The 21,526-nt window shown below is 40.0% G+C and overlaps 1 protein-coding gene across 2 annotated transcripts in view; it reads right to left on the bottom strand.

Moving 5' to 3' along the window:
• Positions 1–21,526, bottom strand: part of TUSC3 (tumor suppressor candidate 3) — a 287,435-nt gene that overhangs the window by 111,337 nt on the left and 154,572 nt on the right. For both annotated transcript variants that reach the window (XM_048848186.2, XM_048848183.2), the window contains exon 6: positions 14,337–14,426. In XM_048848186.2, coding sequence (XP_048704143.1) covers positions 14,337–14,426 — 90 coding nt within the window. The remainder of the gene's footprint in view (positions 1–14,336; positions 14,427–21,526) is intronic.

Below are 21,526 nucleotides of genomic sequence, written 5' to 3' on the forward strand. Positions count from 1 at the left end.
TGTGGATGGCCTCAGCTGACTTCCGCGGTGCCCTACCTTAGTCTTGCATGGTCCCCACTCAGTTGGGCAACCCCTGTTTCCCAGGCTCCTCAGTTTACACGTCTGACCCCTCTGCAGTCAGATAATCTTCCATGAAGGAGACGGCTTCTGCAAGGGTTGCCAGGCAGTGCTGCTGCACCCTTTCCTTCCCTGCACTGGGTAGGATTTGAGTAAATTGCTCCAGCATCACCGTGTCTGCCACTTGGATGCAGGTCAGCATCTCTGGTTCCAGCCATCACCAACAGTAAGCCCGGAGTCGCTGGGTTACTGCCCTAGGCCTGGTCCCAGGTGGGTACCGTTCATGGCAAAATTGTTGGTGGTACATCTCAGGACAGATGCCGGTCTAATCTAGAATGGCCACCTTCACTTTGTGGTATTCCAATGCCTCGGGGAGGTCTGGATTTCAGTAGGAAGTCTGCACTGGGTCAGTCAAATACAGGGTCGTGAGCATAGCCCAGTGTTCTGGCAGCCATTGGGTGGTGGTGGCAACCCATTTGAATGTCACAAAGAATGCCTCAGAGTCATCACTGGGCCGATCTTGGTGGGATGCACAGGGAGACATGCCAAAATGTTCTCTGCTTCTGGCTCTGTCGGGGTGCAGAAAGGTGGAGTGGTCAGCTGCTGCAGTGCCGCCATCTGCTGGACCAGGCGCTTTTGCTGCACCTGGTGATGGGCAACGAGTTCTTGCCCCATCTGCTGCTGCTGCTCATGCTATTTTGCCATTTGGAGCTGCTGCTGCATGTCTATCTGTTGTGGAAATTGGGTCTGGTGTTGCTGTTGCTGGTGGCTCTCCAACAGCCATTTCAAAATCCTTTCTGCCTCCATATCTGTCAGGCAGGAGGGTTGTTTTGTTGGCTGCTCTCCATTATCCATACCCTGTTAGCAGGTCCCGGTTGATGCCCACATTCTCCTCCAGTTGTCGCAAACCCCATCATGGGGTGTCAGATTGTGGGGGGTTTCAAAAATGTGTTTTTGACAGCCGAAGTGGCCTGGATCTAGGTGGCAGCCCTGCAGCTCAGGGCTGTATGGCCCAATGGCCAGAGTCAGTAAGCCTCTCCTTCTGCTCGGGGAAGAACAGCTTAGTGACCCAAGCCTCTGTAGTGGCCTTTCAGCTCAGATCAATACAGCCCAATGGACAGAGTCAATAAGGCTGTCCTTCTGCAGTAAAGTTCACCCAACCAGGTGTTAGCTGTCCCTGATAGTGGGGCAGCCAAGGTAGGGAGACCCGGCATCACCCTTCTCCACTGGGTATGGACCCACAGCCCTAGGGAACTGGTGGTACTTCTATAATCAGCCTTGGTCAACCATTACAACTGTCCCATTCTCTGGGCTGCTTCCTACCCTTTCTTCAAATGCTAGTAGTCTTACGGCATCTGCTGTCTCTCCTCCATCAGCCATTGGCTGGGATCCACTGGAGTCTCAACCCAGTTGGCTTGTGTGTCCTGGAGCTCCAGCAATGTCCTGGCAGAAGCCTGCGGCACAAGTCTGCTCTCACCAGTGGCCAGCCCAGACTGAGCTGAGCTACTCCCTTTTGTACTCTGCTTCCAGTTGGAGCATACCCTGCAGGGGTGAAGGAACATGGCTTTCTTGGCCTACAGAGATTGATTAACTCCTGCTAAATCGGTGCAGGGTAGGCACACCCAATCACTGTGCCATATGGGGAGAAAGCTGCTACACTATGCCTGGCCACAAGGAGGTGTTCCTGTGGTGTATGAACCCCTTCACACGACTTTATATTGCAGTCCCATTATTGCTTTTTTGTTCAACAGTAGCTCTACCTCCAAATGAAATTGAATATGGTGTCTAGAGGCCTATCTTCACTCAACTTTTTTATTATCTTCTTGTCAGTGCTTGATGCTATTATTGGGTGATTTAAATTGGGTTACAATTGTTGTTACAGGTAGTAATTAAAATGTGGCCTTTTCCTTTGATTTAATAATGGCAGGTTACTTGTCTGAAATCAAGTCTTGGATGATATAGACTGTGCTTCATCTTCACCTGGCCAAAACTGCAATGCTCTTATTTCAAGAATACATCAGCATAGAGAAATAATAGTCCTGGCTTGTGCTTTTATGGCATATATCTTTTGACTGCTGATTGTTTTAAGAATGGCGGGATCATTTTGAACTATGAGCTCTCTTCATCCAGGCATATTTTTGTTACTGAAATCTTGGCTTTTTTCCTTTAAAATAGTATGGTTTATAAGATAAGGTGTTATTTCTCTGTGACTACAAGAATATTATTCAATCTTTTGTTACAAGTAGATTGTATTATTGAAATGCCCTTTACAATGACCACTTCTAGAAAATAAGAAAAAAGCAGCAGACTTCTTACACAGGTTAGTTTTACATTTTCTTCCTGTACTACATTACATATAATGGATGCCTATTTGTCAGTGTGCTGATTTCCTATATTAACCATTAAAATGTAGAGACATTGTTTTATGTTAGTTTAACATCTTACACACTGAATCTGATTTCTGAAGTTTTCTTGCTCCAGTCAGAATACAGGTTAAAACTGGAGTGTTGCAAAAGCTTTTACTAACAGTAACTTCATCATAAACTCACTACTTTGGTGGTCACTGAAAATTCATTTTATTGTACACAGACAGAACCAAAAATCCTCAACTTCTCATTTATAACAAAGCACAATATTTTATCACCAGTAAACTAATGTATATACCTGAACATATGCATTATTCCTGCAAGAAACTGTAATCCAAGAAAAACAGAAAAAGACCAACCAATTGTCAAAATCTAGGATTCAATGGGATCTGGAATTAAATAGACTACTCAGAGAGCATGACAATGGGAACTGATCCCCCTAGAAACTACTGGAATATAAATAATAATTGAACCTGAGCAAGGATTGCAAAATTGGATGCTAAATTTGCAAGTTTAGTTAACACCCTCTATAATCTTTATTTATAAATAAGGTAGCACAAGGCGTCCATATCAACCTAAAATTTATAACGTTACATTACAAACACTGTATGTGATGGGGTGTACCAGGTCCTTCAACACCCTCCAGAAGGCCCTGCGGTCCTACCACACCCTGCCCCCCAAAAAGGCAGTAGAGTGCGGTCCTCCAAGTGGCCTAGAGAGGCTGAAGAGGCAGTCGATCAGGGGTTAGAAGGTCCATATAAAAGGAACTGCAGGGTTGGACAGCTTGGTTGCTGGCTGGAGTCAGAGGGGAAAGGATGTTGTTCCTGGCTAGGCAGAGCAGTCGCAGGCTGGGAGACTCCACAGGTACAGAGACTGGGGAGAAACTCTGCCTAAGCAGGGGAAGGACTGTGAAGCTCTCCAGGCACAGAGGCTAAGAGAGAGAGCCCTAACAAGAAGGGCCAGAGACTTGTTAGAAGTTCACCAGGTGAAGGCGCCTGTGAGAAAGAATCCTGAGCAAAAAGGGCAGGGATTGTTATGGACTATCTGGGCAAGAATGTCTGGGAGAGACCCTGCTTAAACAGAGAACAGGCCAGGGACCCAAGAAGCTGTTGGGACAGAGTGGGAAGCAACGCAGGGAATGCTGTAATAGACAGTAGTGAAGGAAGCAGCAGGTGGCTGCTAGTCATAGGGTCCCTGGGTTGGGACCTGAAGTAGTGGGCGGGCGCGTGTCCTCCCACTAACCACAGGCACAGTGGCCAAGGGCCAAGGAGGTGCTCGCGAGTTGCTCCTTGTTTACACTGCCAGAGGCAGGACTGATTTTATATTCTGATACTGTTATAATTAAATCTGGTGTACAGCTATGTGTTTAGAATGCAATGATGTTGAACTGTATTTTGTATGCTTCAAACATTGATCCACATATGTGGAAGGCAAAAAAGCAATATATTATAATTTACTTGGCTTGAAAGAAAAAGCCATTCTTTGAAATGGTTCAAAGAACCAGTTCAATTTATTTTAATTAGAATCCTATGAAAAAGCTATGTCACACAATACTTAAGAATACATTGTCACAAATAACATTTCACCCCTGCTTAGCTACCGATGAATGTAAGAGTCCGGATACTCTAAAAATATTGTGATGCATAGTACTTCATCCTTCATTGCCTAATAGTAAAAGTCTTCAAAAAACTGAATATTTTCACCTAATTTCAGGAACAAACAGATTGCCAAATGCCATTGCTGGCATTCCTCTTTGAAAAGTGATAATTTAGATACTGTGCAAGAATAAAGATCAGTGGTTACAGAATTGTTGAAGATATACAGAAAGAAATGTTTGAATAAGGAGCACTGTAGTTAAACATATATTTACATTTGATCCACTTTTGCAAGGGGTTATATTTTAGGGGTTTAATAAAGGGATATAAATTGCAGCCCCAAGGCCAAATTCTATCCTAAGAACATAAGAATGGCCATAAAGGGTCAGACCAATGGTCCATCTAACCCAAATTCCTGTCTTCTGACAGAGGCTAGTATCTGGTGCTTCAGAGGGAATGACAAGAACAAGGAAATGTTATCCAGTCCCAGCTACTAGCAGCAGTAGGTTTAGGGACACCCAAAGCATGGGGTTGAATCCCTGACCACCTTGACAAATAGTCATAGATGAACCTATCCATGAACTCTTATGCTCTAAAAACTTTAACAAGCTTTTAAAATACATATGCCATACAGAATACCTACTGATAAACAATTCACAACAGCATCAACACATGTAAGAAAACTGCCACCTGACAATAAAATAAATCACTCGCTTTCCTTCCAGATCTCTCAATCCTCCCAACACATCCAAGGAAATTCATGGGCTTTACACTATGCTGTGAAGATCACAACTCCAGACTGATTCAGTACAAGGGTGGGCAGCCCAGTTCTGCACTACACTAAGGTTCCAAATAGTTTTAAGGTATAGTCTCATGTAGGGTATATTGAAGAAGACTAATTTTGAAGCAACAAGGATAATGGTATAAGTTGCTTCCAAACCAAAGAAAAGTCAAAATCTCCTGGACATATATAAATGAAATCAGTCCAGGCCATTCCTATTATCTGATTATCTAAAAGCAGCGTAAAATCTAAGATTGCCATGTTATAAAATCACATAATCACTGGCAAGTGCACACCCTTAATTAAGAGACCTGAAATAAACTCCACCATCTTTTACTGACCTTTAGACAGCTAATGCTCATCCATGGACCATTCTTAATCAGACACCAGTAAGACATGTGACGACACCATCTGATTCAGATAAAACAGTGACAGAACTGAAAGTCACACAGATCTGCATCCAATCCTAAAAAATATTATTGTGGCAAAAGTATAGAGGACTTTTGGAACACTGATGTAGAAAGCACTTGCCAAGATAAAAGACTAGAGTGAATGACCCCAAGGGACTCATTGGGAGTCTCTCAAAACAGAACTGAAAAGCACCACTGAAGGAAGTATCACAAGAAGACACCAAATCTATGGTTCTATTTTCTACAATAGACATTGCTGGTGAGGTTTCTCCACCCTCACATAAGACCAAATACTAGAATGAGCTGAAATTGGTGTGACTATTTAAAAAAAAAAAAAAAGGTACTACTCAACATGAGTAAGGGTCACACAAACAGGCCCTTAACATTTACTTTCATAAATATTCAGTAACACAACAGAAGTTTGAGAAAGTTTCTAATTACACATCACAACAATTAAGTGAGGGTAGTATTCTACATTATGATCACGGTCTTAAAGTCACTTAAAAATGTCATACAAAATAATGTGTACAGAATTAGAGTACTTTAGGGGAGGCAAGCTTAGTATTGTAAGGGTAATAGGTGAGCTAAAGACAGAGTTGTGATGATACTAAGGAAAGCTATTGGCAAGGTAAATAGTGTTTTTCACTGAAGCAGACGAAAGCTCTTAGTCTCTTTAAAGATAGGAATTTAAGAAGGAGAAATGAAGTTGTCATTTTAAATAATGACAAGTACAATGAATCTTCTGTGCTGATATGTGAGACAAGGAACAGATTACAAGTAGTTATGAACTGCATTACTTTTCTCCAGTTCAGTTTGACATACCAGTAGCTGTCATGGACACCCATATTATACCATGCAGAGGAAGATATGAGAGTGCATTATAACTGACAAATATTCTAATTTATGCTACCTTCTGTTCTACAGAGAGAAACAATTGAATTAAAACCAGGGTGGTTTTTTGTTTTAAAAAAATTAAAAACTCAGATTTTTTAAATTTAAATCAAATTTTTTTGTTAAAATGCTTTTTGAGGGGAAAAGAAAAATCTAAAGATAGTTTTAATTAAGATACATTATAGCTCAAAGATATCTCATCATGGAATAGGGATTATAAATTCTAATTCTATAGTATGAGACAATATATTCATGTAACGTTTAAGGAAACATTTTAAAATGAGTTCCAATAGTTCATGGATTAGAGACCCAATCTTATGGGGTTCCACGGCTTCTGTATAGATTAGTTAGGTTAATCTTTCTATCTACCCAATGGGACTCAGTGCTCAGTCTAGAGGATACCATCAGAGATGCTTAGTTTTGCAGTTCTCAAACTGTGGATTTGTGTCTTCAAAGATAACATGCTTGTTAACAGCAAAAATGTTTTAAATAAATAAATAAATAAATAATAGAGAGGTGAAAAAAACCAGACCTCAACTCTACTGTCCCTCTGCAAATTTGTGTACACAGAGTCAATCCCTTACCTCTTTCTAAAAGTGCAAAGTTTCAAAAAGTCCAATGAATAGAAGATTGTTGGGGGCGGAATAGATCTGGACAAGGAGAAGAAGTCTGGAGATAAATGTGAGAAGTGAGGGACATATGCTTGTTTTATTAAAATATTATATGTTTGCTGTTGAAGAAAAAAATCCAGAATACTTAACGTTGTTGTTGTAGTTAAATAAAACAATTCAAATGTCTGTTTTAGTTAAATAAAACAATTTAAATGGTCTTCTCCTAAAACAGCATAGCAAGAAAATCCTCCAAATATTAATGATTAACCTGTTGAACTGGAGATAGTTCACCTCCCAATGACTTCATAAATATCTGCTTGAATTACCTTTGGTAAATGAAATAACCAAACAATCATTCATTCTGATATAGCTCTAAAACTAATCTGAAAAGTTTTCAAAACAAATCACTGTTTTAAAATGTATAGTGTTTACCTTCTAAAAATGAAACCTACATCTATCTCTCAGTTGAAAAAGAATATGTATTAAGGTTATAACAACCAACAAGAATGCACTTTTATGTAGAAAACCATGTTTAAATAGAGTCTTTCTGACTAATGATTTAAATCACGATTTAAATCAATTTGATTTAAATCAAATCCACCCTGATTAAAACGGTTGGCAACATATGGAAATCAGAAGAGGGGTCTTTACAGTAAGCTACAGAAGATCCTCTTTGTTAACATCATGTCATCAGGGAACACATACTTTTGATTGCCAAGGTTCTGGAAAAGCTCAATTTTCCATTTACTTGCACATATCATATAAATAACAAATTTCTAATTAGATATTTAAATCAGTAAGATACAGTTATAAATTCTGTACATAATCTGACTCAGAGTCTGATGGTATTTAAATAAAGTACATCCAGGACTCAGAAAACCATATTTTAATTTGAAGATTGTTAGAGGGCAGGTCACATGCAAAATATAAAATAGAGCGATTCTATGTAAGAAATGTACTGAAACAAGACTTCAAAAATATAATTTATAATGCTGTACACTTATTTCTCTGAGAAACAGCTTTGGTTTTGAAAACATAGGCCACAATCCTGCCACTCAAATAAGTAATAGCACAGTCTATTTTCATACCAAAATTTATTATTTGAATTATCTGATTCGCAGTAGCACCTAGGAGATGCAGTCATGCTTCCATTGCACTAGGCACTGTACAAATACATAATAAAAATTCATACCTGCCCTAAGATCTTACAATCAAAATATAAGACAAAAGACAACAAGTGGATACAAACAGATGGAGGAGCACAAGGAAGCAATGACATAATACTGGTCAGCATGACAGGAAGTGGTCATAATACTGGTAAAAGTGTTAATAATACATAATACATAATAAAAAGTGACATAATACTGGTCAGCACACCAGCTGCCTACCCATTGTTCTTTGTAGGTGCCATGGCAAAGGAGAGAGTTTTAAGGATGGTGTCGTCATGCCTGGTCTGAATTACAGTTGAGAGGGCCTATCTCAGGTCAGACTGAAAAAACTGGGAAGACACCCCTATACTTGGTGGTATATTCTATAATTAGATTTAACCAGACAAATGTGCGCTCCTGGTCATTATGCTATCTTAAAAATGGAGCCACAGACAGTCCCCTTAGACACTCCAGTCCATATTGCCACCCAGACAAACCGGACTTCTGTGATGACAGGTTATTAAAACCAAAAATCACCACACATTAGGTTCTTCCAGTCCTAGGGGGCCAGTCACTTACCCAGGTCCATGGATGCTTAGGACCTTACTCCAAAGACAACACTGCAGTGAATCCTTTAGCAAACTAACTAAAGATGTATTAACTAAGAAAAAGAAATGAGAGTCACCAAAAAGTTAAAGCAAATACAATACATTACAGTTGGATCAAAGTATGTATTCCACAATGATAGCAGGGATTTTAAATCTGCTAGCTTTATATACGTCTCTCTTGGTTGCCCAAATAGTTTCCAATGTCAGAATTCACCAGTCCAGAGATGGGGTAGGAAAGAGGTGATCAGTGGCCTTTGTTCTCCCTCTTTATATACTGACCCTTTTTGCAGGAAAAATCCTGTGTCATGGGGTCATGCAGTTCCATGGCACACATACGTTGCCATCAGTTCTTTATACGAATTGCAAATTTGTGCTTGCACATTCTGTGTACGGGCCATTTGAGGGGTCTTTGTAGATGACGCTCTTGTTTACAGTTCCTTTTTTATTCCTGAAGAGCTAACCTGTGGGCATTTCTCAGACTCACAACATGTTTGAGTAACAAACATATAGCAAAATCTTATAATTCCCCACACAATGTTGATACACACATTATAACCAGATACTAATACTCAGGAGATTACAACTTTCCCAATGAGACCTCACAATACATACTTTGTACAAGATTTACCACAGTTTTGTAACAGTGGTGACTGTTAGTGTAGATGGTCACCTTCCCCCTTAACATCAGAGAGAGATTTGAAGGACAATGCATTAACTTTGTGGATGTTTAGTGGGCTTTTTACTTGCAGCAGCTGTGCCAACACAGCTATGTTACAATCACAATGGAGAAATTATTTCTTCCCTCACTTTCCTTGCTTTTAAAACTCATGACAAATTTTGCTCAAAATCCCACCTCCACACCCTACTCTTTCCTGCCAAAGTCATCTTTGTCAGACAAGAAGCCTGGGAAATTTCAGCCTGAAAGGTGAAGATTCAGGAAGTTATGAAGGATTTAAAATGAGGTTAGAATGCAAGTGATTTTGTAAATTTATCTTATAACAGCTCTGTCTCTATCCCAAATCACATAGTTTTGGAAATATGAAATAAACATGGAAGTGATCAAACAAAGAATGAAACAGTCCTCATCAGCTGGACTCTTAAAGCAGCCTGCATTAAGAATTGCCTCAGCCAATGCTTACTCATGACAAAGGTAAAGTCTGAATATGCTTTCCCAGAGGCGTTTAAAGAAACAGGTAATTTGGTCCATCACAGATATTTTGCGATTTTTTTAAAATTGACTCTCATGGGCACCTATTAGTCATGGCTTAAAGTAATTCCAACTATCATGGAACCACATAAGTTAGATGGAGGGCTAGCCCAATGAAATGGCCCAGAGCCAGCAAACAATCCATGACTGAATCGATAAATATACAGAGAACTGCTGATCTGAAACAGCATGGAGTAAAGAAATATGTTTTTAAAAAGTTTTTATTCATTTGAATACTAACTACAAACTACACCATGCTACAATAATGAAATAGCAAATGGAAAACAAGAAGCAATGGTTCTCAGACCTGCTGCCTACAGGTACATACAAGGAAAGAGGCTGCTTGAGGCCACAGCCCTTCATATAAATCTGTCTCGGAATGATGGGATCTATAAGAAAACATGCTTGAAACAGAAACTGTCCTTGTCTTCCAATTGATTCTGAGGCACACACTCTCAACTATGAAGAGGGAATTGCATTTGAAGAGAGAATTATTGATGAGAAAGTCTGATTTTCTGTACATATACATTTTTGAGGTGGTATATATTATCCTTCCACCTAGGGGATTGTAATTTGCTAAACTACATACCACATCTAGACCAGCCTATAATAATTAAAAATGATCACGTGATGTTGAAAGCTTTAGTTTGCACAAAGTAAAATGAAGTTGTCTAAGTTAAAGGGTGTATCCTTGATAAATCTTTGGATTCAATGAATAAAATGAACAGAGCAAAATTGTTTCCATAACAAAAAATATTCATTTTATATCCCATGCCTTTGTGGTATTGTATACTCTTCTTAAGCAATCTGATAATGAGTGTTTTTTGATGTATTATACTGTTAAGTGGACCATTAGCACTTGACTGCCAGACTAGAGGACATCTAAATTGTGCCAAATAAACTTGCAAAACAATCCCAGCATCATACACCTCTAGTTATTGATTTTCCTTACATTATGTTGTACTATGTTAATATACATGTATATTTGATTTACTAAAACTTATTTAGTGTAAAAGTAAACAGAAGTCAGTTTTCAGAAATATATCAAACATTTGTATTTACAGCCTAGTAGGGTGCTAAGAAAGGGTAACTGTAGAAAAAGCTGTACAGATTCAAGAGGAGTTTGGTTGAATAAGGAAAGAAGGGCAGGAAAATGTATTCCATTATAATTATCTATAATGCAATCCTTGGGATTTAAAGCACCTATGTAGTAACTATCCCTTTTATCAGACCTAGACAAGTTTACAGTGAAGGGATGCCACTGATAATAATTTATGATGTAGTCTTCAAAATCCCATATTTCATCCGGCAGCCTTTCCCATGAGTCAGAGTGAATACACGAGCACAGAAATCAAGCAGTTCCATCAAAATTGTAAAGGGGACAAACACCTATCATAGGTGGAAAGTAAAATGGGTGCCACTATTTACCATTGATAAGGACAGGCAAGTGAATGAAACAGAGAGATGGTTTTAAAACAGACTGTAACTTTATTAACTGAACTTGTACTCTCTGCCCCTCCATTTAATTGAGTCCAGCGGAGGGTTAAATGGCCTGCTACCATATAACCAGTAATTCAGGGTTGGTCCTCTTCAGCCTTGCCTCTAATACTCAGTTCATCTCTGAATCTGCTCACCCTTCCCCAACAAGGCGGTATGTGGGTACCTCAGTCTGCAAAGGCTTAAAATTTCCCCATAACTTCATAGGCAAAAAAAGGACCACTAGCCATATCCTTGGCCTCTTATACAGACTTCTCTCTGGGAGCTGTCCCTTTCAGCCTTTATCTGCACAGAACATCAGATTCAAATTGAGATAAACCAAACATTTCTATATCTCTTTCTAACCTTAAAAATCACTATTCACACTCCTTTTCACCTGAAACTGTACCTCCATGATGCTGCAAGGAAGGAGAACAGCTTCCCCTCCCCCGACACCCTGCCAATTTGGCCCCAAGGGAAAAAAAAATCCCACCTGATCCCACAGATGGTCAGACCAACATCATCTGGGAAGTGAAGCTCAGCAATATCTCAGCCATCAGCAGTAAATATTTTTGGCTTCATAAACGTAAAGTTGACATAAAGATAGAGCCCTGCAAATCCACGGATATCGATGTTTGCGGATTGTGGATCGGATGTGGATACTAATGTTGTATCCGTGCAGGGCTCTAAAGATAGAATGCTGTCTCTTTAAAAGTCTGGTGCAACTCAGGCTAAGCAGGACTTGTGAAAACATGCACTATGCATGAACCTGGATTCCAGCCACAAAAGCAGAGAATCCCTTCAATCATGTAGAGGATTTAAATCTCACATTAAAACTACTAACCCTTTATATGCCTTTTTAGGAGTGTGCATGCAACAACTGATACACACACACACACACAGTTGGGTCATACTTATGCATCCAGTGTATTATGCACACAAAAGTGAGAACAAATTTGGACACAACATTTAATAAATTTAGGATGTAACCTATCCATATCTCTCATGTGTCGAAGGATAATGTTGCTTACTCATTTTCGTAAACATAATCAAGATGTACAGATTAAAATTTGCAATAAAGTACCAAGTAGTGCTATTAAGAATTAACAAAGAGGCCACATAAATATCACAGGAAGCTCCTGTATATATTTGTTATGACTCCAAGTTAAAAGATATATAACTAAAGCCTTGAGGGTGTGACATTAAAAATGTATAATACCATTCTCTGAAAAAAAAACAGTAAAATATGCACAGGTATATCGAATATCACTAAACTTCTAGTTTAATATTTGATAAGTCCTATATCAAACTTCTGAAAATAATGATCTATCTATTTTATGCTCAAATAAATTGGTTAGTCTCTAAGGTGCCACAAGTACTCCTTTTCTTTTTGCGAATACAGACTAACACGGCTGTTACTCTGAAACCTATCTACCAGTTATGAACTGAAATTTGCTTTGACCTCTAATTACATTGGTCAATAGTTCACAAACTAGACCAGGAGTCTAGTAGCCTGTGTCCAAATCCTTCTTGACATCTCAGAAACTAAAATGTATGATTTGTGTTAGGCATTTTATAAAATCATAGTGAGACAGTCATGGCCTCAAAGAGCCTATAGTCTAAATAAAGAATATGGACAAAGGGAGAGAGGTGGGAGAGAGGCACAGAGAGATGAAGTGACTTGCCGAGGAGTAACACAACAGATCAACAACAGAGTTGGGAATAGAATCTAGGTCTCTTGACTCACATTCCAGCTTCCCAGATATTCAAGAAGGGACAGTCCCTGGTCTGAGGAGCTCACAGTCTGAAGACAGTCAAAATGACAAAATTTATGGGAAGTGGAATAACATCGGCTTTTTTTTTTATATAAGTCAACTAGCTTTACTGTAGGAAGCACAGCAGAAATGAGTCTTTAAGAAGGGTTATATGCCCTCTTTCACCTTTCAATCACTCTGCAGGAAGACATTATACATTAAATACTTCAAGGCACTAATGAAAAATTCTAAACCCTTCTAAACACAATGTTTTACTGACATTATTTATCACTTTATTGGATCTAGTTCTGCATAACAAAGCAGCAGACCGAATCACGTCATTTTATGTCATCAATCTCCTGCTATAATCCTGGTACCCTGTGGGTCAGTAATCGAATTCAAGCCATCACTTTCTGCTACTCCAATTAGGATATGAAGCATCAAAGGAAATAGAGAGGATTTATTCTTTTAGGCCTAAACAGGCAAGGTGAACTAGCAATGGGCAAACTTGAAAATGGTTAGAAGTTCCATTAAGTAGGAAAAAAGGTGGATGTTTGCCAAAGTTTTTGCAAGCCTTGTAAGCTTCTACTCCAATCACTTTTTGGTCGTGACAAATACTCAAAATGATGGAGAAAAACCTGGGCCATCTTTTCATCAACTGTTGGCACCTTCTCAAAGATGAAGTCAGGGGGCTTTGCTCCCCCTTCTCAGCAAATCACTGTGCATGTTGGGGAGTAGTTTAGAAATTTGTTTTCCCTCCCCTATGAGAAATTTTTTTCTGACAACAGTAACATAGATACATAGCAGCAACAGGGGCAGCCCTCAGCTCATAAGAAGTTGACAGAGGAGCCCACCCCATAATGGGATACAATGAAAAGGCAAGTGTATGAGCAAAAAGGGGTTCTGTAAAGCCCTACTAAAGGGTTACAGGGATGTCGAGAAGCTGTAAAAAAAAAAAAACGCAAACAAATTAGAACCTTGACAATCTCCTCTACTTTCTCCCTCTTGTTTTCAGCCTTCATGGTGGGGACAGAGGGTTTCTTGCCCAAATTCTTTAAAATTTAAATGGATTTCTCTGAGTTGAGCTTGCAGAAAAAGTGAAAATTCAGACTAGTTTACATTTTAATCTTATTACTTAGCACGTCCCAACAAAAAAGTGTAACGTTTATTTATTTGTGATGAACAAGAGCTGCTTAGTGTTGAGTGCCTTTGAAAATCCTACCATTTTGCTTAGGTGCACAAATAGAAGCTCAGATGTTTTGAAGACAAGGCTACTTAGTTAGGTGTCCAAATGGGAGCTGTTGGTTCCACAACAGGCAGTGTTCACGTTTCCTGAATTGTGATCCTGATCCATTTTCCCACTGCACTTTAGATTTTCAGAACTCTGTAGCAATCAAGTCAATTTAGATACTAATGCAAAAAATTCACTCACCACTTGTCCATTCTGAGGATTCTTATGAGCATATGGAGGTCCCCGGATATGATTCCACATTTGCCCAGAAGTCATAGCAAACACAACACACTGAAAAATAGGAGAAAATATGAAATTTAGAAGACAAAGGTGTAAAGCCAGATGTCAAGGTTCCTCCCCCACTCTGAACTCTAGGGTACAGATGTGGGGACCTGCATGAAAAACCTCCTAAGCTTATCTTTACCAGCTTAGGTCAAAACTTCCCCAAGGTACAAAATATTACACCCGTTATCCTTGGAATGGCCGCTACCACCACCAAACTAATACTGGTTACTGGGGAAGAGCTGTTTGGACGCGTCTTTCCCCCCAAAATACTTCCCAAAACCTTGCACCCCACTTCCTGGACAAGGTTTGGTAAAAAGCCTCACCAATTTGCCTAGGTGACTACAGACCCAGACCCTTGGATCTTAAGAACAATGAACAATCCTCCCAACACTTGCACCCCCCCCTCTCCTGGGAAATGTTGGATAAAAAGCCTCACCAATTTGCATAGGTGACCACAGACCCAAACCCTTGGATCTGAGAACAATGAAAAAGCATTCAGTTTTTTACAAGAAGACTTTTAATAAAAAATAGCAGTAAATAGAAATAAAGAAATCCCCCCTGTAAAATCAGGATGGTAGATATCTTACAGGGTAATTAGATTCAAAAACATAGAGAGCCCCTCTAGGCAAAACCTTAAGTTACAAAAAAGATATACAGACAGAAATAGTTATTCTATTCAGCACAATTCTTTTCTCAGCCATTTAAAGAAATCATAATCTAACACATACCTAGCTAGATTACTTACTAAAAGTTCTAAGCCTCCATTCCTGTTCTGTCCCTGGCCAAGACGACTACAGACAGACACAGACCCTTTGTTTCTCTCCCTCCTCCCAGCTTTTGAAAGTATCTTGTCTCCTCATTGGTCATTTTGGTCAGGTGCCAGCGAGGTTACCTTTAGCTTCTTAACCCTTTAAAGGTGAGAGGAGCTTTCCCCTGGCCAGGAGGGATTTCAAAGGGGTTTACCCTTCCCTTTATATTTATGACACCAGATAATTCTATATTAAATTCACTGGGCCTAATTTTCTTTTGGGCACTGAAACTGAATATGTTTGTTTTGCTGGGCATGTTAATTTTAAATTGATGACTCCTTACACATCCAAACAAAACAGTTGCAACTATTAGAAGCTTAGGCTAGGATTTTCAGAAGTGTTCAGTGATGGCATAACTCTGCTTACAGTGAAGTCAATGGTAGAAACTCCCATTGACTTCAATGGGATCAGATTCAGACGAAAACTTAGAGCTTTAGAAAATTGCACATCTAATAGTTTTATACATATAATGTATAATATATATAATGATTGTACACAAAGAATGTGCATGTTGCTAGGAAAGCATCAGGTTCCTTGATCATGAGATGCTGTTCCAAGAAGGACTGCTGAGCAGAGATGGGGGCCAACTAGCCAGGAATGGGAAGAAACTTTCTGAAACAGACTGGCTAATCCACTCAGGGAGGCATTAAATAAGTTTGATGGGTGCAGGAAAACAAAGCCCACAGGAAAGTCCAGAATATGGAGATCTGGGTGAAGAGTCAGAGTCTGGGGAAGGAACATGGACAATCCTAGTGGGAAAAGGAAAGACAATATGGAGGGGAATATTGTGGGGAAATCTAATGAACATCTTTGATGCTGTATACTCATGCAAGAAGTATGGGGAATAAACAGGAAGAACTAGAAATACTAGCAAATAATCAGAATTACAACATAATTGGCATCATAGAGATTGGGTGGGATAATTCACATGGGTAAAATATTGGTATAGAAGGGTATAACTTGTTCAGGAAGGACAGGCAGAGAATAAACGGAGGAGGTGTTGCCTTATATATCAAGGATATATAGACCTGCACGAGATAGAAGTGGGAGGCAGACCTGTTGAAAGTCTCTGGGTAAGGAGAAAAGGGGTAAAAAACCAAGAGTGAGGTCATGTAGGGATCTACAATAGACCACCTAACCTAACGAAGACGAAGACGTAGATAAGGTTTTATTTAAACAACCAACAAAATCGTCCAAAGCAGAGGACTTGGTGGTGATGGGGCAATTCAGCTACCCAGACATGTGTTGGGAAAATAAAATGGCAGGGCACAGATTATCTAACAAGTTCTTGGAATGTATTCCAGACAACTTTTCATGACAGAAAGCGACTAGGTCACAGCCTGTCCTAGATTTGATTCTGACAAATAGGGAGACGACCCTGGCTTAACCAGGAGATTTTCAATCACCTGAAACTCAAAAGAGAATCATATAAAAAGTGGAAACTAGGTCAAATTATTAAGGTTTGGTATTAAAAAAAACACATGTGAATGTAGGAACAAAATTCGAAAAGTCAAGGCACAAAACAAGATTAAACTAACTAGAGGCATAACGGATAACAAGAAAACATTTTACAAATACATTGGAAGCAAAAGGAAGACAGAGGAGGCCCATTACTCAATGAAGAAGGAAAGACAATAACAGAAAGTGCAGCAATGGCCAAGTGTTAAATGCTCTTTTTGTGTCAGCTTTTCACCAAAAAGGTTAGCAGTGATCTGACTACTAAGGGTATATCTACAATACCCACCGTGATCGATCTATCGGTGATCGATTTATCGCATCTAGTGTAGACACAATAAATCGACCCCCGATTACTCTGCTGTCGAACCCTGTACTCCACCATGCTGAGAGGCAGAGCAGAGTCAATGGGGGAGCGGCGGCAGTCGATCTCACGCCGTGAGGACGTGAGTTAAGTCAACCTAAGATACCCAACTTCAGCTACAAGAATAGCGTAGCTGAAATTGACGTATCTGAGGTTGATTTCCCCCCACCTCCCCGGCCAGCGTAGACCAGGCCTAACATAGTGAACATCAGTGCAAATGGGGTAGGCTCTGAGACTAAACTAGGGAAAGAACAAGTTAAGAATTACTTAGACAACCTGGATGTCTTGAAGTCAGCAGGCCCTAATGAAATACACCCTAGAATACTTAAGCAACTGGATGAAGAGATCTCTTAGCCATTAGCGATTATCTTTGAAAACTTATGAAGGATGAGAGAGATCCCAGAGGGCTGGAAAGGGGCAAATATAGTATCTAGCTATAAGAGGGGAATAAGGATAACCCAGGGAATTACAGACAAGTCAAATTAACTTTGGTACCTGGAAAGATAATGGAGCAACTACTCAAACAATCAATTTGTAAGCACCTAGAAGATAATAAGGGGATAAGTAACAGTGAACATGGATTTGTCAAGAACAAATCATGTCAAACCAACCTAATATCCTTCTTTGACACCTAACAAGCCTTGTGGGTGGGGGGAATCAATACATGTGCTATATCTTGACTTTAGTAAGGCCTTTGATACTATCTCCCATGAGCTGTCTCATAAACAAACTTCAGAAATATAGCCTAGACAAACCTACTATAAAGCGAGTGCACAACTGGTTTCAAAACCACACTCCGAGAATAGTTATCAATGATTCACAGTCAAACTGAAGTGGCATAATGAGTGGAGTCCCACAGGGATCTGTCCTGGCTCTGGTTCTATTCAATATCTTCATAAATGCTTGGCATAATAACAGAGAGAGTACACTTATAAAGTTTGTGGACAATACCAAGCTGGGAGGGGTTGCAAGCACTTTGGAGGACAGGATTAGACTTCAAAATGGTCTTGACAAACTGGAGAAATGGTCCGAAATATATAGGATGAAATTCAATAAGGACAAATGCAAAGTACTCCACTTAGAAAGTAATAATCAATCACACAAATACAAAATGAGAAATAAATACATAGAAGGGAGTACTGCAGAAAAGGATCTGGGAGTTATTGTTGATCACAAACTAAATATGCGTCAATGATGTAATACTGCTGAAAAAAGTGCACATCATTCTCAGGTGTAGTAGCAGCAGGAGCAAGACACAAGTAGTAATTCTTCCACTCTACTCAGCACTGACAAGGCATCAACTAGAGTATTGTATCCAGTTCTGGAAACCACACTTTGGGAAAGATGTGGACAAATAAAAGGAAGTCCAGAGGAGAGCAACAAAAATGACTGAGGGTCTAGAAAACATGACCTTGAGGAAAGATTGAAAAAACCTGTGTTTGTTTAGTCTGGAGAAGAGAAGACTGAGGATGGACACGATAATAGTCTTCAAGTATGTAAAATATTGTTATAAAGAATAGAGTGATAAATTGTTCTCTTTAACCACTGAGGACAGGACAGAAGTAATGGGCTTAAATTTCAGCAAGAAAAATTTAGGTTAGATACTAGGACAAAATTCCTGACAGGGTAGTTAAGCTCTGTAACAAATTATCTAGGGAGGTTGTAGAATCTCCATCATTGGAGATTTTTAAGAACAGTTTAGACAAAACCCCAGGGGACTCGACTAGATGACTTATCAAGATCCCTTCCAATGCTACATTTCTATGATTCCATGTCAGCAGAAGGGGCTCATTGTAAATTTCTTAATACTCTTAGGCCCAGTCTACACTAAAAAATTATGTCAGTATAACTGTAGTGCTCAGGGTTGTGGAAATTCACACCCCTGAGCAAAGTAGTTATACTGTGTGACAGATTGTAACCTCTGGGGTAGTGTGTGGGAGCTGCGCCCCTTTAACCTCCGAGCTGGGCTGGCCTTTCCTACACTGCTCTTTTGGTGACTCACAGCCTCTTCAGGACCTGTAGTCACCCAACATGACAGCAGCTGGCACCAAACACCTAAACTGAGTGACCCAAGTGCCTTACTCAAAGACAGGCAGGAGACAACAGCCAATTTCCCAGCTCCTCTACCCTGCACCCTTGCTGGAGTAAAAAAAAAAAAAATACCGTCTTACACTGCACAGGAATCTGTACAAAGTAAGCTCATTAATATATGGTTCACCTTCCCCTCAATGTGGGAAGGGTATGCAATAGCCTTTGCTCACAGAGCTGAGATTCTCCCCAGAAACTTCACTTAAATGCACACTGCGTTGGATAAAACACAAAAACAAGTTTATTAACTACAAAAAAAGACAGATTTTAAGTGATAAGTGATAGCAAACAGATCAAAGCAGATTGCCTAGTAAATAAACAAAAGAGCAAACTAAGCCTAAGATATTACGGAGACTGGATATGAATTAGCAATTTTTCACCCTGACTGACGATACAAGCAGGCTTGCACATTCTAAAAGCACAAGCTGTATTTGCTTTGCAGCTTGGGCTCCCCACCTCATTCCAAGTCCTTTTCTTTCAGAACTTCTCTCAGGTGTTGAGTTTTGGGGGAGTGAAGAACAACCAATGATGTCCCTATATAAGCTGTTCCATATGGCGGGAACCCTTTGTTTCAAACTTGCTTCCCAGACCAGTTTATGGAAAAATACAGGTACCCAAAATGGAGTCCAGTGTCATGTAGTTGTTTACATGCCTTTGCAGAGTCATAGCAGCCATTACGTACAGGCTGTCTGAAGCATTCTTAGGAAGGCTTGCCAGGAAGGGATTAAGCTTCTTCTATGGCCTATTGTTTTTTTTTCCTAATGGCCCATTGCCCTGAATAGTCCTTCACAACCAGCCATCAAGACTGGAAGCATTTTGCCTAGTGGGTGCCATGTTTGAAATACAGATACAACAGATACATAGTCAATATTTATAACTTCAGATACAAAAATGATACATGCATACATGTAGAATAGTCATATTCAGCAAATCATAACATTCCAATGACACCTTACATGACTCATCTTGTACAAAATGCATCATAATTACGCCATAATCATATCATAATATTACTATGACGAATATGAGGTGTACTGTCACATACTGACCTAACTTCTAGTGTTGATAGTGCTATGTTAATGGAAGGGCTTCTCCTGTCGACATAGCTGCCGCCTCTCAGGGAGATGGAGAACCTACACTGACAGGAGAAGCTCTCCCATCGGTGTAGGTACCGTCTTCACTAAGTGCTACAGCAGCACAGCTGCAACGTAATAGTGCTGTAAGTGTACATAAGCCCTTAGAAAAATATACAATTTTTCTTCAAGTCACCTCAGTCTCTTACCTAATACAACAGATTTTGAGGAAAGTGCTTAGCATACATGTTTGGTTCCTGGTTTATGCAATGCCATGAAAAGAGATACCACCACAAAAGTTCCTGAAAGAAAGCTCCATCCCTATTTTCAGAAATAATTAGTCTCCTATGGAACTTTGATTAACTTGCCTGTGACAAAGAACTATGGTGGAGTCTGCAGAAAAATGAAATCCCCCAGAGGAAGGGACTTGTGAAGTTATGCTTGGAATCCAAGAAAAAAGTAATAATGTACATTACTTCTTGCTGAAGGCAATGCTTCAGAATCTACAGAATAAAAATCATTGTCATATCAGTAATCACTGACACTATATAAAAAGAGAAAAAGAAGATAATCCAAGGTGCAGTTCTGGACTACCAAGAAAACGAGCAATAGAAAGGGAAAAATTCTAGTCTAAACATGTCTCCTATGTTCTCAGTATGGACATTCCACACAGGACCTAAATATTGTGATAGACCCAGACCAGTTGAGTACAACAGAGTAACAGAAGGCAGATATACTCGCCACTGGATTAGCAGTTTTCTGTTCCCTGACTGGCCAGAACAGGGGCTGCTCCAGTCTAATGAGAACACCTGACTCCAATTAACTTGCAAAGAGTCAGGTGAGGCCATTAAGTTAATGTGAACACCTGACTCTAATTAAGGTCCTTCTGATACTATAAAAGGGCTCACTCCAGTCAGGCTGAGGAGAGCCAGGGGAAAGGAAGTGCAGCTGAAGGGCTGAGTAATGAAGACACCCTCAAGCCATCGGTAAGGGTGAAGAAGAGAGAAGCAGGAGAGCTGTGGGCAAGTGGCCCAGGGAAACGTAGCAACTCTGGCAGTGAAAGGTCGGCTGCCAACAGCTGCAGCCACTAGGGTCCCTGGGCCGGAACACCACAACCCACCACTACAGAAACACCTCCTGGGAGGGGAGATAGGCCCCTGTCAGGACAGGAGGCTAAACTATTATGGAATGAGCCCATAGGGACAACAAAGACTGAGGGAGTTCTCTCACCAACCTCCTTGCTGGCTTATGATGAAAAGGGCTCAGTAGACTGTAATCCTGGCCCTAGAGGAGAGAAGGGCTATGTGGAGGGTCACA

This window comes from Caretta caretta, chromosome 4 (genome assembly GCF_965140235.1).
Source record: "Caretta caretta isolate rCarCar2 chromosome 4, rCarCar1.hap1, whole genome shotgun sequence".
Taxonomy (NCBI): Eukaryota; Metazoa; Chordata; order Testudines; family Cheloniidae; genus Caretta; species Caretta caretta.